Raw genomic sequence first — 18,008 nt, 5'->3', positions numbered from 1 at the left:
CAGTAGAGCACCAGCCCTGAAGTCAGCAGGACCTGAATTCAAAATGTAGCCTCAAACACTTAACAGTTCCTAGCTGTGTGACCCTGGGTAAGTCAAGTAACCCCAATTACCTCAGCAAAAAAGAAAAGAAAAGAAAGGAAGAAACTATCAGCAGGATTATTTCAGATGATTTCAGGTCTGGAGAGACTTATATTAATTGATTGTAAATGAAATGAATAGAACCAAGAGAACATTGTACACAGCCGCAACAAAATTATGTGATAATCAATTCTGATGGACATGGGCTCTTTTCAGCAACAAAATGATTCATGCTAATTCTAATAAACTTGTGAATGGAGAGAGCCATCTGCACCCAGAGAGAAGACTGTGGGGACTGAATGTAGATCACAATATACTTGTTTGCTTGCTTTTTGTTTTCTCATTTTTTTTCCTTTTTGATCTGATTTTCTTGTGCAGCATGATAATTGTGGAAATGTGTAAAACAATTGCATATGTTTAACATGTATTGTATTGCTGTCTAGGGAGAAGGGTAGGGGAAATAGAGGGAGAAAAATATGGAACACAAGGTTTTGCAAGGGAAGAATGTTGAAAACTATTTTTGTATATATTTCAAAATAGAAATATTATTTTAAAAAAGAAAGAAAAAAGAAAATAATGTAGATCCAGTTTAGGTGTGTACCTGATCATCTAAAAACATAGAATACATAAAGTAGAGAAATATACAAGAATTATATTCAATAATATTCATTGTAAATATATATATATATACACACACACACACACACACACACACACACACACACACACACATATAGTTGCATTTTTAGTCATTTATCTCCTTTCCCTTCCTCTCCCACTTCAGTACATGCTGCTAATGAGTTGTAGAATGAAATATTGCTGTGAGTTTCAGGAAGACTAGGTAATGATCTGGAATGATGTTAGTACGTATAGTTAATACTTTTTTTGAATAAATACTTACTCTTTTTATTTGGGAATAGGGCATTTGTGGAATTTTCTCGTAATCCAACAGAAAGATTTAAAACTCTTCCTGCTGTATATATGGCAATTAAGATGTCTCAGCTAAAAGTTTCACTTGAACTCAATGTTCATGCTGGTGAAGAAATCGAAGGCAAAGTACAAGGAGGAACAGTTACAAAGCTGAGGAACACAAGGTAAAAGTGGTGACACATTTTTCTTTCTGCTAGCTTGTTAGTTTTCATATTATAAGGCCATTTGGTGTGATAGATAGCATGCTCTACTTGAGAGTCAGAGGACTTGAGTTAGAATTCAGAATTTGGTATTTTAAACCCCTGAAACAACAGGCAGTTTTCATTTAATGTCTCAGAAGCCCCAATTTCCTTATCTATAAATTGAGAGGGTTAGGGTTATATGAGTTAAAGTCTGAAATTTCTCTTTTGCTCCAATTCCTCTGTTGTGTTATCAGTAGAAATTAACTTCTCTCCCTCTCCCTCTTCCTCTCCCTCTTTCCTCCTTCTCTTCCCTCTCTTTCCTCTCTCTCTTTCTCTCTCTCCTGCTCTCTTCTTCTCTCTCCCCCTCTCTTCTTCTTCCCTCTCTCTCTCTCTCCTTCTTCTTCCCCTTTATTCCCCCTCTCTCTTCCCTCTCTCAGCCCCTCTCTTTCCCTCTCTCCCTCCTTCTCTCCCTCACATACCCTCTTGCCTTGAACTTGAAACTTTCTTAAATGCATATATAGGCTTCATAAAGAACTTGTTTTTTTTTTTTTTTTTGGGGGGGGGGAAGTCTCATCTTTCTTTAAAGCTGTCTGGTTTTAGACTTACTTCCAAGCATTCATCACATTGTATCAGTTGATCATGTCTATCCTTGTGCTGTGAGAATAAAGGTTCTTTCTCATTTTTTGCTGTCCAGTGATAGAAAATTATTTGTAATGAACATCAGCATGTTCTACTGATAACTTTTAAGTCAAAAGATACAGATATGAATTTTCCTTTAGATCTCATTTGTAAAATGAATATAAGAATACTTGAACTAGAGTTCTTGTGAAGAGAGCCCTTTGAAAACCTTAAAGTTTCTCTCCAAACTTCATTTCCTTTTTTAACAGGGTTACTAAACTGGAAGTGATGAGAATGCTGAATTTATTAATTATAATGGAACAGATGCAGAGAGGTGGACTGGATAATATTACTTAAATAAATGGTTTATAACTGGTTATAAATGACTGATCTAATATGTTCACTATCAGGGTGGAAGGAAATTGGCAGAAAAATGCTTCCAAGGATATGTGTTTATCCCTGTGCTATTTAATAACATATTCACCAGTAGCTTGGATGAATGCATATATGGCATTTTATGGATGGCACTGAGCATTGAAGAATAATTAATACATTTTACCCTGAATATAGCAGAGTCAAGATACTTAATCTAAGAATTTAGTAAAGTTAAGCATAAAGTCTAATCTAGAGGTATGCTGGAGCCAGATCTAATCAGCTAGTGAGAGTCCATTTAATTTTCAGTGTGAGCATTCACACTTCAGAAATAATACATTTTTGATCTTTTATTGTTAATGCAAAAAGCGTGTACACATTTTTCCCCTAGAGAGCTCAATTGTTAATATCAGCCTTTTTCCAGTTTAGTCAAGAAAAACAGGTTATAGCCATGGATTTCTTCCTGCTAAAAATGGCAGACATGTGTATATATAGGTAGCGTAGTTAGAACTGAGCTTGGGGTGGGCATAGGCAGCAGGGATTATAAAGACAATCATGAGAAAGGGTGATAGTATAATCCTATAGTGGTCTGATCAGGTTGTATCAAGACAAAAATCATAGGTGGTAGTGTGTGTGGGGGGGTGATAATTGTATAGTGATCTTATCAGATTATCCCTGGACTGAGCTCTTTTCCAGAAGGTCAGTATCAGGTTTGGTCACTGATTTGAGCCAGTCTGAGTTTGTTCTGTAGCATAGCAGTAGGAGTTCCAGGTTCAGAAAGCAAATGTTGCAAGGAATTTCTGATGTACTCAGCTTAACAAATGCTCAGTTTATCTTTTGCTTGGCTGGTACTTGATTCCAGGATCAGTCTGGCTTCCTCTGGATAGTAGGGGAGTTTGAGTAAATGAAGGTGGTTAGTAAAAATCGTTAGCAGTTTCCATTTCACATTAAACATATACCAGCACACTCCTATATTGCTCTGTAAACATTTCTTGAGCTCAGTGGGGGTTCATGGTCATTACTACACTGTAAATAATAATAATAATAATAGTGACTAATAATAATAGTAATAAAGATAACTGATATTTACATATCACTTTAAAATTTTCAAAATGTCCTTTGAATCTTACAACACATTCCCTAGTCTTACCCTTAAATTTCAAAAACATTAATTTCCCAATTATAGGAAGGGAGAGACATAATTTTAAGTTACAGATGCCTTGAGAACTTCAGGTTTTAATGGACTGAAGTCTCAACATGAGTCAGCTAAGTGATATAGTCACTCAAAAAACTAATGAGACACTGGATATAAGAAAGTGATACTTTCCCTCTTTTCCATGTTAGCTATACCTATCTGGAGAATTATTAAATTATACCTAATCTGAAGAATTGTGTTTAATTCATAAAGTGCTTAAATAAGCTAGAGAGCAAACAGAAAATCACATCCAGGATGGTGAAAGATCTTGTTTGTTTTTGAGGATCATTTAAACAAAATGAAAGTATTTATCCCTGAAAAAGTGAAGACTCGGGAAGAACTTGATTGTTGTGCTCAAATATTTGAATAACTGTCTTGTAAAAAATGGATATAATTTTGTTTGGTCCCAAAATGGAGAACCCAGTATCAATGAAACCTGCAGAAAAGCAAATGTACACTCAATATAGTAGCAATTAGTATACAAGTAGAACTGTATGAGCTACCTTAATGATGGTTGGTTACCTTAAGAAGTATGTTTTCTGTCCTTGGAGATATTCAGGCAGAGGTTGTGATTACCTATTAGGTGTGTTATAGTGAGAAATATTTTTGATTTAGGTTTGTCTAAATGGTTGCCAGGTCTCTTCTAATTAATTGATCACTAAGCCATGATAAAGCCTTGAAAGGGAACATTAGTAGAAGATATACAATTAGTAAGATCAGAAATCTCAAATATTAATCAAGATTGCAGTGAATGTGATCTAGGGTCCAGATATTTTAAGAGATCTATTTTTTCCATTGGCATAGATCTCATGCTGTTTACAATTTCCCACTCTTCCACATATTCTCAATAGAAAATTCACCAGGACCAGAGGACTAATATAATTCTTTAACATATCTCAAATGTCAACATAGCACTTAGGCTGCCCACTTGTTAAATCTGCTCTTTTTTTTGTAACTGGTCAGTTTGGTCAGCAAACATTTAAGTGCATATTGTATGCCAAAACTGTGCTAAACACCAGGGATAAGGAGGAAAAAACCAGTCCCTATTCTTAATGAACAGCCAAATGGAAGAGACAGTAATGCTAACAACTATATAGAAACAAGATATAGACTTGATAAATTGGAGATAATAGATGGAAGTACAAATAGTAAGGGGGACTGAGTAAGGTGTCTTGTAGGAAACCTTTAAATTGGGACCTAAACTAAGACTTGAGGGAAGTCTAGAGGTGGAAATAAGGACAGAGAATATTCCAGTTATGGGGGAATAGTCATATGTGGAACATAGAATGGGAGGAGGGACTTAATTAAAAGTCAGGCACTTCCTGGAGTATTTTTAATGTTTTCCAATAAATATTAAGTATTTCATAGTATTCTTGGTTTTTTATATACTGTATTTGGGATCACTGAATTTGAATGCCATATTTGCTACCAAGTTATTTTTATAATGCTCAGCAAATTATTTAGTTTCTCTGAGTCTCATTTTTCTTCTATGTAAAAGAAATGTGGTTGGGATAGATGATCACTAAAGTCCCTTCAGACTTCTCCATTTTGGATTTGAGGTTTTGACAAGAACAACAATGGTTGTTAATAATTAGCTCTAATTGTAGGACAAGCACCTATTTTAGAGTAGGTTAACTTTGAAATCTAATGGGCTTACTCTCTTAACTAAAAGGAATGATCATTAGAAATAAGCTTATTTTTTTAGTTTTCTGAATTTAATTTTATAAAATAAAGATTTCAAGCATGCCACTTAGATGTGTCTCCTGGGCATGCAACTTAACTGTTGGATACCATGTATCATATTTCTTTTTCAAATTCCTGCACAAGGATCTCATTGTCTTGATGTGAAAAATTAGTTTATTTGGTGGTCTTCTAATGTTGCTTTCTGGAAGAATTTATTTAGATTTTTGTGACTTATCCTGGGGTGTTTTTTTTGACAAAGAAACTAAAATTTTAGTAATAATTCAAATAACATGAATTTTATAATTTAGCATTAATATGTGACATTGAATTAAGATGATATTACATTTCATATTTGTGTATAGACTATAATGATAATTTAAAGCACATGAAAATGACTTGTGTAACACTACTTTAAAAAAGGTTATGTATTTATTTAGAGTGAACGTGGACTTCCAGAAGCAGACAATTGATACTATGCAGATCTCATTAGATGCTCTAGAGCAGTCACAAGCAATTACAAGCCTGCTCTTAACTATTGATGTCACTGAGGTATGAGAAATTGGGCTGAGAAGACTGTATTTTTTTCTTTAAGTTGAATTGAATCAACTGTATTGAAAACTGTGTATTTTATTAGAAGCTCTAGATTCTAATTAAGTTTGTTAGTGGTCGATATATGATATGATATATTTCTGATTTAATATTATTTCAAAGGGTAATGTTATGTTATTGATGTGTGAATACTTTACCTAAATATCATAACCATTTCCCTTTAGTGAGTATCTACTTATTTTTTGAATTGTAAAATTTTTGAGTTGTAAGTGAAGCTGATAATTAATATATTTTCAATTTTTTTTATATTTGAAATATAAATTTAATACAATTTTCGTTAAGTAAAAGATAATGATATATGAAGTTTTGTGATTTAAAAAGCCTTTTGACCACTTCGTTTGGTAGAGAAATCCCTTTCAAATTACATTCTTTCCTTTTTTTTTCCTTAAAAGGTTGTAGAAGTTGGTCACTTCTGGGGTTATAGGATTGATGAAAAGAATACAAATATACTGAAAAAGCTAACAGTTGAAATAAACCAGTTGAAATTGGTGCCTTTGCCAATTCGTCCATATCCTGATTTAGTTTGTCTGGCACCATTTGCTAATTTGAATAAAGAAACCTACTTTAGAGCTCAAATCCTATATGTTTCTGGAAATTCTGCTGAGGTATGTTATTCACTAATAGAACTTAATAAGATAAATGAGACAAGATTTTTACATTGGTAAAAAGCTTTTGTAATACATATTAAAGGCGGGAAATAATGTTATTGGAAAATGATGTTAGTAAAATTTGATTTATTGTTCTTGGTAACTCACTAAAGGAAGGTACTCAGTGTAGGGAATCTATATTTACTTAGATCTATTATGTTTAATCATTGAATTACTGTTGTCACAATTCTGTATTATTATATTACAAATTCTTTTTGATCCTGAATTTTATAGTTTTTTAACAACTTATTTGTACTTACCCTTCTGTTTCTGATTCTTTATTGTCTAGGTCTTTTTTGTAGATTATGGTAATAGATCACATGTAAGCCTAGATCTTTTAATGGAAATCCCTTGCCATCTTCTAGAGCTTCCATTTCAGGTAAGATGAAAAGAGGAATGACTTTCTAACTTTCTTTTCCCTCTACAGATATAAAAAAAAACTCTCAAATATGTTTTCTTATACTACTTATTTCAGCGAAAGGTTTGGAGATTGTCAAATATAGGTATTAATTTTCTATCCATAGTCTCAACTCTTCAGCTTAATGGTCATGTGAACATTATTCTTATGTTTCTTACTATGATATCTTGGAATTAGACAGGATTTAAATATTTCTTTTTACAGGGAAGGTATTCAGACACTTTTTTTTCATTACTATATTATTATAATCTACTACTAAAATCTCTTTTATGGTGACATCTCTCAAGTCAAAGGATTTGTTGACTTTGACAACTTTATGATTTTGGGCAAGTCATGTCATTTTTTTAAATCTCAGGGTTTTTTTTTTTTTTTGTTTTTTTTTTGTTTTTTTTGGTATAAATGAGAAAATTGGATCAGATGATCTCTGAAGTTCCTTGTAACTCTGCATGTATGAGCCAGTAATTCTTAAAGTCTTCAGAGATTCTTATGTCTTCAGTGATAATATCTATGCCTGGCAGTTTCTAACCAAATTAGAAAGGCTTATGGAGTACAAGCCTAATGATGAATGTTTTATCTGTCCTTCAAGGACCTACCTGTTAATTAACAAGAGGTTCATCACCAAAAGGTTGACTATCAAGTGAGATTTTGAAAGTGGGGCATAGTTATTCAGGAAACTAAACCTTGGAAGGATTGTTATAAAACAAACATATACAGTAATATAAATTTAGAAACGAAATATGAAATCCTATCTTATCTCTGCAGTTTCTTTTATGCAAATGCTTTTAAATATACTTGTGTAGTCAAGGAATCAAGTATACAGTAAAAAAAGGTCATATTTCTTTGAGATGATCAATAGGTGAAGTATTATATATTCTTAACTAATTAAGCCTTTTTAGGGCAGAGAATTTTAATTTTCTTGGTATACATGTCCAGCATCAGTATAAGACTTCATGTTGCTAAATAATTGAATTTATAAAATGTTGTTGTTCCTATATTTGTCTTGTAGGCTCTGGAATTCAAGATTTGTAAGATGCGTCCTTCTGCCAAGTCTCTTGTATGTGGAGAACACTGGAGTTATGGGGCCAGTCAAAGGTTTGCTGCTTTAGTCAATGGCTGTGCTCTTATAGTGAAAGTGTATTCAGTTGTACACAGTGTTCTGCATGTGGATGTGTATCGTTACTCTGGAATTAAAGAAGTGGTCAACATTCGGGATGTGCTTATCAAAGAATGCTATGCTGAATTAGCAGAAGAGTCTTATGAATCAAAAGTAGGTAAATTTTTATAAGGAATTCTCCTTAACTGAATGGCATGGCATAATTCATACTGACTTCAGTGGGATTCTAGTGCTGTCTAGAATGTGACAACAAAGTTGGGTGGTAGGCAGAGGCTAAGAGGGACTGCCTCTTGTTTAATTTAAATGATAATAAAAATCTGAAGATTCAAAAATATTGAGACTTTCTGGGGCAGGAAGTAAGGGGAGAAAGCCAAGAAGTATGATATTGAATTACTCTAATTAAGAGAGACATATATAATAGGAAAACTATCTATAGCATTCTTGTGATCAACCAGTTTAGAGATACTTGTCAAAGAAGAGTTAAATTACTGTAGTATGCCTACATATCCAAACACTTATCAAATGATGCTGGTTCTTTGGGATGATCACTACTTCCTTTTCTTGTTGTTTACTGTCCTTTGAATGATACTTTCCAGAATTTTTCCAGGAATTGTAGTCAAGCTTACTGGCCTGTGGTTTGTTACTTCTGCTTAATTTTTCTTTTTTAAAAATCTGAAAAACCTCTACCCATATTCAGTCTTATGTTATTTTTCCTGGGTACTGTGATCTTTCTTTTAAGTTTCTAGTGATATCTTTTGTTTTTATATCACCTTCATTTTTAAAAATATATTTTCTTTCCCTATCTATTGGGCCAATAAATAATTTTTTTAAAGGATGGAGGAGGTTGTCTAGCAAAACTAGGCAATACTTCAGTCATGCTTGATTGCACATATTGTGTTCTACACCCATAAGAAACTTCTCTCTTTGCAGAGAACAAAGGAAGCTGCGTTTTTTCATCTCTTCTCCAGGGCTGGTTTAGGTTATTATAATTACATAGGACTTAAGTTTCTTTTATGTTTTATGTTACTTATGTTGTTTTCATTGTATATGTTGTTTTCCTAGTCCTGTATCAGGTCAGTTCCCATGTTTCTTTGAATTCTTCATATTTGTTATTTCTTACATCTAGAAATTGATATTCATGTACCACAGTTTGTTTAGTCATTCCCCAGTTGGTGGGCATCCATTTTTTAAACTACAAAAGAATGCTCTTGTGAATATTCCGATATATATATATATATTTCTTCCTTCCTTCCTTTCCTTCCTTTCCTTCCTTTCCTTCCTTTCCTTCCTTTCCTTCCTTTCCTTCCTTTCCTTCCTTTCCTTCCTTTCCTTCCTTCCTTCCTTCCTTCCTTCCTTCTTTCTTCCTCCTAAGAAATGTCTTTGAGATAGCTCATAGGCCACTAGGATTGGCTTAGCACTTCTATTTACCAGGTCTTTGGTGTCCCAGATGAAATCATTGGAACCTTTTGACTTTACTTCACCAAGGTAAGTAACCTAGGTACTTTCTTACTCCTCCTAATTTATCTTAGATATCAACTTCTTATTACCATTTTTTTGTACTAATCTCTCCAAATCAGAGTTGCTTTTCCTTGAATGAGATTCTTCCCTTCTCCCTCTTGTTTCACATTTTTTTCCTCCAATCACATATATCATAATTTAGACTGGTGAACAATGAGAGAACATTGAACTTGAAATTAGGAATATACCTGAGTTTAGATCTTATTTCATATGGTTACTAAATTGTATGACTCTCATCAAAATCATCTGGTACTGACTAAGAAATAGAGTAGTCCATCAGTGGAATAGGTTAGGTCCACAGGACAGAATAGTCAGTGATTATAGCAACCTAGTATTTGACAAACCTAAAAACCCCAGCTACTGGTATAAGAACTTGCTTTTTGACAAATAATGCTGGGAAAAGTGAAAATTAGTGTAACAGAAGCTAGGCATTGATCTACACCTAACACTCTATACCAAGATAAAGCTGAAATGGGTTTATGATTTAGGCATAAAGAGTGATATTATAAGCAAATTAGAAGAATAAGGATAGTTTACCTCTGAGATCTATGGAGAAAGAAGGAATTTGTGGCCAAAGAAGAACTGAAGAATTATTGAACACAAAATAAGTAACTGTGATTATATTGTTAAAAAGTTTTTGTACAAACAAAACCAACACAGACAAGATTAGAAGGGGAAGTAAACTGGGGGAAGGGGGGGAATTTACATTTAAGAGTTCTGATAAAGACCTCCTTTCTAAAATATATAGAGAATTGGCTCAAATTTATAAATATTAAAGCCATTCTCCAACTGATATATGGTCAAAGGATATGAACAAACAATTTTCAGATGAAGAAATTGAAATCATTTCTAATCATATGAAAAGGTGCTCTAAATTACTATTGATAAGAGAAGTGCAAATTAAGACAACCCTGAGGTACTACTACACACTTCTCAGATTAGCTAAAATGACAGGAAAAGATAATGACGAATGTAGGAGGGGATGTGGGAAAACTGGGACACTAGTGTATTGTTGGTGGAACTGTGAACAAATCCAACCATTCTGGAGAGCAATCTGGAACTATATCCAAAAGGCTATCAAAATGTGGAGTATTTACTGGGTTTACATCCTAAAGAGATCATAAAGAAGGGAAAGGGACCCATATGTGCAAAAATGTTTGTGGCAGCCCTTTACATTTGTAGTGGCAAGAAACTGTAAACAATGGATACCCATCAATTAGAGAATGGCTGAATAAGTTATGGTATATGAATGTTTTGGAATATTATTGTTCTATATAAGAAATGATTAGCAGGATGATTTCAGAGGCCTGGAGAAATTTACATGAACTGATGCTAAATGAAATGAGCAGAACCAGGAGATCATTGTACATGGCTATAATAAGATTATACATTGATAATTCTGATGGACATGGCTCTTTTCAAAAATGAGATGATTGAAGCCAGTTTCAATAATCTTGTGACGAAGAAAGCCATTTACACCCATAGAGAGGACTATGAGAACTGAGTGTGGAACGCAACATAGCATTTCCACTCATTTTGTTGTTTGCTTGCATTTTTTTTCTCATTTGTTTTTCCCTTTTTGATCGATTTTTCTTGTATAGCATGATAATTTTGGAAATATGTATAGAAATGTTGGATTTAACATATTTTATATGTTTAACATATGTGGATTACTTGCTATCTAAGGGAGGGAAAGGGGCTGAAGGAGGGGGAAATTTGGAACACAAAAGTTTTGCAAGGGTCAATGTTGAAAAATCTTTTATGCATATATAAATAAATATAAAAAGCTTTAATAAAAAATAAATATTTGGTAGAGTTCTTTTGCAGTCTGTCAGTCAATCAATAAATAAGTTAATTGGTTGTGTGACCCTGAGTGAATCACTTAACCTCTTGGTGCCTCAGTTTCCCGATCTGAAAAATGAAGGTGCTGGATTCCATGCTCTCTAAAGTTTTTAGCTCTGAATTTATGATCCTACAATCTAAAATACTTCAAACTCAGAGATTTTTTCTTTGTAGAGAAAGAGGTTTTTCCATCAGCCAAAATACTGCACCAAAGCAAAGAGGAGAGCTGTTGCAAGTGGGTGCTAACAATGATTTTGTCTAATCAAGTATGAATGATCTGCCACAGAGGTCCTCCATCCTGTGAAGAAGGCATTTCTTTTAATCCTTCTTTACATAGAGAAAAATGGCCCCACTAGCGTAGTTCCATTTACCTGTCTTTATCTTGCAATTGTTTCACATCATCATCCATATCCTGTCACCCAACTGCAGAAATTCCAAAAATTCTGTCCTGCACACTCTTTTACTTTCTTTTGGTGATGGTATCAACTTCCATTGATTGGATAATCTTGAGTTCCAGTCCTTTTTCTCTGACTACATCATTTTCTCTCTGAGGGAAATCAAACTGTATTTTTTTGCCTGTCTGGTTCCTTAGCACCAGCAGAAATATAAACAAGTTATTACAAAATTACCTTTTCCTGTTAGACTTGCTGGAGATATGTATATGATTTTTCTTTCATTCTTAACAGTTGCAAGGAGAATTACTGCTTCTTGGATGCAACATTTAATTAAAATGGCCTTGAGTCTTTCTCTTAGTTGATGATCCCAGTTCACATGACTCTGAATTGTAGTTCTTAGTTTATATAACTGTGGATCTGGCACTTCTTCTCTAGACCTCTTTCTTCATGTGTAAGATGAATAGAGTGACCTTCATATATGGTCCCTTCGGGCCCCCCACATCTCTGTGATCTGTAACATGAAGGAGCCAGGAAACTCTAGGTTATAAATTCTTGTCCTGACATTACAGTTAGAGCAGTAGGGGTATCTGTAGGCATCTTCTAATCCAAGCCTTGTTTTTGCAGATGAGGAAATAGCCCCAGAGAAGCAAAAGTGATTCTTCTCTTGGAAGTGAGGATATTCAAGTTTGAATCCAGTTTTGACATTGATTAGTCTTCATGACCTCTCTGAGCCTCTCAATAGTAATGCTCAAAATTGGAGAGAATACTTAAAACTTTATAATATTACTATTATAGGTAAAAGGCTTTCCAAATTTTAAAGTGCCTTGTAAATGTGAGTTTTTATTGTTCCTTTCAGTTTTCCTGTTTACAAAACATGAAATAAATGTACATCTCTTCTGCTAATATTTTTTCTTTTTCATTTTGATAATAGCGGGTTTTTTAAATACATGCAAAGATTTCAGCATTCATTCTTGCAAAACCTTGTGTTCCAAATTTTTCTCCCTCCCTTTTCCCCCAATTCCTTCCCTAGACAGCAAGTAATCCAATATAAGCATGTTCTGCTAATATTTTTTTAAATTTTAAAGAATCAATGTGCTTATATCTCCGAGTCATTTCTTTGAGAAATATAAAGGGCAAGTTGCAGCTGGGTTTTTTTTGGGGGGGCTTCTGTAGTATGTTAACCAATAATAATTAAATAAAACTTCAAAACAAGCCCATTTTATAGAATACAACGTAAGGTGTTTCACTTGATGCATCTAAGGGAATAAGCATGGGAAAGGCAGCAAATATGTATGAAAATGACAGCCACCGAAGGGATAAGTGTACAACTGAATTCTCTTACAACTTAGCTAATGAGTATGGCTCTTGAGTGCAGTGATTTATGATATGAGAAATGTGCTGCAAATTTGATAACCCCATGAGATTGTGCTGTTGTCTGCCCTCTTTGGAGGATTAATGGAAATGGAGGGGTCAAAATAATTTTCTGGTGTGTGTATCAATTAAAAGATAAGCTTTTCTTGTAATTCTGTTTAGCAAAACAATGAAATGCTGAAGGAATTCTTTTCGAAGTCAGTGGAAAATGCTGCCAGTGCAACTATACCACCAGTAACTCATAGTAAAGAAGATGAAAAGTTTCTGATCCGAATATTGTTAGACAGCTTTTCTGCTAATAAACTTGGGGCCCCAAATTGTAAGGTAATTTTTACAAATTATCTTTTGACTATTCTAAAAAATTATTGTCCTAGGCCTGTAACTGAAAAGTCTAAATTCCGTGGAGATTTACTTAATTCTAATTCCTTCTTTTCCCCCAAGTAATTTCTTCTTTCTCAAATTTTCCTAGAATATTTTAGATCTCTCCATACCCCTACTTTGAATCTGTATCCTATTTATTTGAATCTGTATCTTCCCATTTCTCTATTAGATTTCAAGTTCTACATGAATTATGTCATTTTTCTTTACATCCTATACTCTAGCACAGTGGATTTTTGTTGGTTTAATTAATGTAAAACTCATCTTTTCAAAAAAAATATGATTGCAAGTTAGGCTTAGTCAATATTTTCCAGATCAATAAACTTTGTGAATTCTATCTCAGGTACAAATGTTTGTCTCTTCTTTGGCAAAAGATGTTTTTAATTAACAGAATGGGATCTATTAGTAAATCTTAGCTCCAAGAATTTAGAAAGTTTCTTGCCAGATTGTTGCTACTTCACCACCCCTTTTTTATTTCCTGGGGTTTCCAATTAGGAGGAAAATGGACTTAGCAGTACTGCTTCTTTCTAAACTCAGAGAATTTACTGTGAATTCCATGGTCTTTTAGACGTTGAGCCTTGGGATAAATGGAAAAAAATTACAAAACCTCACGTTTGTGTAATATTTCTATAAAAATATAAAATTCACTGATTAATATTTTCAACAAAGCTTTCATTGAAAGTGTTGAGTTGTTGGTCAAAGATCCTTTTTACCCCCCAAAAATTTACATTTGTTATATCCCCAGGAAGGCCTATTTGGAAATATTTTTCTTAGTATGTAATAAATATGTAATTTTTAAAGAGTTTAAAACAAAAATTCAGTGAATTAAGGTTCCCCGCCCCCCCCCCCAATAGTACATTAATGGCTGTCTTCTTTTATAACTTAAGAAGGTCTTATCTAGTTGAAAGTTCAAAATGTAATTTCTGGGAATAGTGTTTTTGAGAGACTGGAATATAGTGGCAGAGAGAGGTTAAGAAGTATAATGAAAAAAAGTAATCCTGTTTATTGATATTCTGTTTGTTTTGTTTTGTTTTTATCATTGCATGTGAAGGTACTACTTCATGGTCCTTTTAATCCCTATGAGCTCAAGTGTCACAGTATGACCCGAATATCTAAGTTCAGGTATGATAAAATTAAATCTATCAAGTAAGATTTTCCTCTTTTTTTCATTTCCTGATGTGCTTATTTATTCCTTTATTTTTTTTAATTTGTAAATTTTGTTTAAACAGTATAAAGTCCCATCTTAATTCAGTTATACTCTCCACAATACAGAATGCCTGAAAACAGTTAAGCAAAATAATACCAAAAAGGGATTGCTTCTGAAGACACTTAGCAACCTTACATTATAGTACAAACAAAACAAATGCAGACAAGAAGGAAAACAATAAACTGGGAAAACATTTTTACAGTCAAAGGGTCTGATAAAGGCCTCATTTCCAAAATATATAGAGAATTGACTTTAATTTATAAGAAATCAAGCCATTCTCCAATTGATAAATGGTCAGAGGATATGAACAGACAATTCTCATACGAAGAAATTAAACTATTTATAGCCATATGAAAATATGCTCCAAATAATTACTAATCAGAGAAATGCAAATTAAGTCAACTCTGAGATACCACTACACAACTGTCAGATTGGCTAAAATGACAGGGAAAGACAATGCGCGAAATGTTGGAGGGGATGTGGGAAAACAGGGACACTGATACATTGTTGGTGGAATTGTGAACACATCCAGCCATTCTGGAGAGCAATTTGGAACTATGCTCAAAAAGTTGTCAAACTGTGCATACCCTTTGATCCAGCAGTATTTCTACTGGGCTTATACCCCAAAGAGATACTAAAGAAGGGAAAGGGACCTGTATGTGCCAAAATGTTTGTGGCAGCCCTGTTTGTAGTGGCTAGAAGCTGGAAAATGAATGGATGCCCATCAATTGGAGAATGGTTGAATAAATTGTGGTATATGAATGTTATGGAATATTATTGTTCTGTAAGAAATGACCAGCAGGATGAATACAGAGAGGACTGGCGAGGCTTACGTGAACTGATGCTAAGTGAAATGAGCAGAACCAAGAGATTATATACCTCAACAATGATACTGTTTGAGGATGTATTCTGATGGAAGTGGATCTCTTCGATAAAGAGAGCCAATTCAGTTTCAATTGATCAAGGATGGACAGAAGCAGCTACACTCAAAGAAAGAACCCTGGGAAATGAATATAAACTGCTTGCATTTTTGTTTTTCTTCCCGGGTAATTTATACCTTCTGAATCCAATTTTCCCTGTGCAACAAGAGAAGTGGTCGGTTCTGTACACATATATTGTATCTAGAATATACTGTAACCTATTTAACATATAAAGGACTGCTTGTCATCTGGGGGAGGGAATAGAGAGAGGGAGGGGAAAAATCGAAATAGAAGTGAGTGCAAGGGATAATGCTGTAAAAAATTACCCTGGCGTGGGTTCTGTCAATAAAAAGTTTAAAAAAAAAAAAAAAAAAAAAAGAATCTCACCTCAAAAAAAAAAAAAGACATCATTGCATTGATCAGAGTTCTTCAGTCTTTTAAAAGTTGTTTTTCTCTATGGTGTCATTCTAATATAAATTGTTCTTCTGATTTCATTCTATATCATTTCTGTTTTCATAAGATTCTCCAAAATTTCTCTTTTGTCATCTCAATAATATTATTATGTGTGCAGCATAATAATATTCCATTATGTTCTTAAATTAAACTTTGGCCATTCACCCATTCCCTAATTTAGATGTGCATTCCTTTAGTTTTCAGTTCCTTGCTTTTTTTTCCCTGTTTAAATTTCCTTTTAACATCAGAAAATGTATTTTTCTTGTGACTATTTCCATCCTAATACTATTTTCTCTTTCATTCCTCCCTTATTTACCCCATTAGATTGTGATCTCCTTAAAGGTAGGGACTGTCTTTTGCCTCTTTTTATATAGACCTAACACTAAGCATAGTACTTAGCACATAGCACGTGCTAAATAAATGTTTATTGACTACACAACTATTAGAATCCTTACAAAGTGATAAGTCAGTTACTTAGCAAATTCTCTAGCTCAATAATGTATTTAAGTACTCATTGGAGTTCACACTTTTGGGAGATTCACAAGTCAGTATTCAGTATAAGATTCACAAGTTAGAAACGCACAATCCCACTCTTTCAGAGGAGGAGTCAACCTTTTACACCGAGCATAAAAAGAACTTCAGTGAATCAGTCAGAGTCAGTTCAGAAGAAGCCATGAGTGGGAGTTGAGCTAGAGCTAGAAGTCACTTCGGAAGATTGAAAGCCACAAGTTGGAGTTGAGGCAGAAGCAAAGGATAAGCTGCAAGAGCTCTTGGAATCAAGGAAGAAAATAAACATTTGGATTTTATCAGCTGGCTGAATTTTGAAGTGATTATTACTCTGAACTGAAACTAAGGCTGCCTCCAGAAAACCTCCCCAAGAAACCTGCTCCCAGAGAGAACGATCGTATATTATAAAAAAGAAGAGAGCATAAAAAGGAGCTGAGTCAGTGAACATATGCTTGCTTTCAATACTTCTCTTGTCTAGTTCAAATAAGAATGAGATTCATTGATGCTTCTTCTTTTCACCATGAACCACTTCTTTTCTTCTTTCTTTCTACCCTAGCATATTCCTTTTATCCTCCTTTTTTTTTCTTCTTTTAGAACATTTAGACAATAGAATCTTTTTTTCCTTTTGTAACTTCTTCAGGGCAATTTGAAGACTTTAAAGTTCTAAGGGGGATCATTATTTCTTTATCCTCTATTAAAATGTTATCTATAATCTAACCTATCCCAGTTTCTCTAATTTAAATTTAATTTTCTAGGTTTCACTTGAGTTTACATTTCAAAGTTTCTACTCAATGATGTTCTTTTCATTGGGAATGCTTGAAAATCCTCTCTTCCATTAAAGGTTCATTTTTAGCCCCCTTTGGAATGACACTCAACTTTTCAAGGTAAACTATTCTTGATTAGAAGCCCTTGTCTTGAGGACAGCCTTGAAGTCAGGAGGATCTGAGTTCAAATTCAATCTCAGACACTTAATATTTACTAGCTATGTGACCTTGGGCAAGTCACTTAACCCCAGTTGCTTTGCCTAAAAAAGCAAACAAAAAAATATGTCTTTTGCCCTTTGGAATATTCTAGAATGTTCCTTTCATGTATAGGAAAAATCACCAAATCTTTTGTGTTGTACTATCATTTGGTATGAATTTAAACTTTGTGAAATTTCAGGAGGTGATTAATAGATTCTGTTTTTCCTGGTTTGACTTTCTGGGCATTTGGGGATCTATTATGATTTTTATAGTGGGCTGTATTTTATTCTGTTTGATCTTATCTTTTGTGCCAAGGTCAGATTCTCTTTTCTGTTGTACTTTTTTGGGGTGTAATGGTCTGCCCTTACTTAGTCTTAACCTGGATCATTTGGATGCCTGTGCTGGTTTAAGCATGCTTGAATCTTTGAGGTTCAGAATACTGTCTTTTTAGGGCCTCTCATGAAACCTGGCCTAAAATTTCCATTGCTAAACTAATATGCCCACACTGATCATAACCCAGTTCTCAATTTCATGTTCTTGACTGAGTTACAAACTACATTGGGAGATTCTCAGGAGAGCCCTGAAAGTTTCTACCTCAGTTATCAAGAT

General features: G+C 33.9%; 1 protein-coding gene across 1 annotated transcript in view; it reads left to right on the top strand.

Moving 5' to 3' along the window:
* The window catches only part of TDRD9 (tudor domain containing 9), a 173,195-nt gene that overhangs the window by 141,051 nt on the left and 14,136 nt on the right, over positions 1-18,008 (top strand). Inside the window, exons 24-30 of the mRNA XM_051978276.1 lie at positions 999-1,172; positions 5,496-5,607; positions 6,060-6,272; positions 6,604-6,693; positions 7,739-7,999; positions 13,135-13,296; positions 14,402-14,472. Of these exons, the coding sequence (XP_051834236.1) occupies positions 999-1,172; positions 5,496-5,607; positions 6,060-6,272; positions 6,604-6,693; positions 7,739-7,999; positions 13,135-13,296; positions 14,402-14,472 (1,083 nt within the window). The remainder of the gene's footprint in view (positions 1-998; positions 1,173-5,495; positions 5,608-6,059; positions 6,273-6,603; positions 6,694-7,738; positions 8,000-13,134; positions 13,297-14,401; positions 14,473-18,008) is intronic.

This window comes from Antechinus flavipes, chromosome 2 (assembly GCF_016432865.1).
Source record: "Antechinus flavipes isolate AdamAnt ecotype Samford, QLD, Australia chromosome 2, AdamAnt_v2, whole genome shotgun sequence".
NCBI lineage: Eukaryota > Metazoa > Chordata > Mammalia > Dasyuromorphia > Dasyuridae > Antechinus > Antechinus flavipes.
The sequence above is the reverse complement of the archived record's forward strand: the minus strand, read 5'-3'. Positions and strand labels throughout refer to the sequence as shown.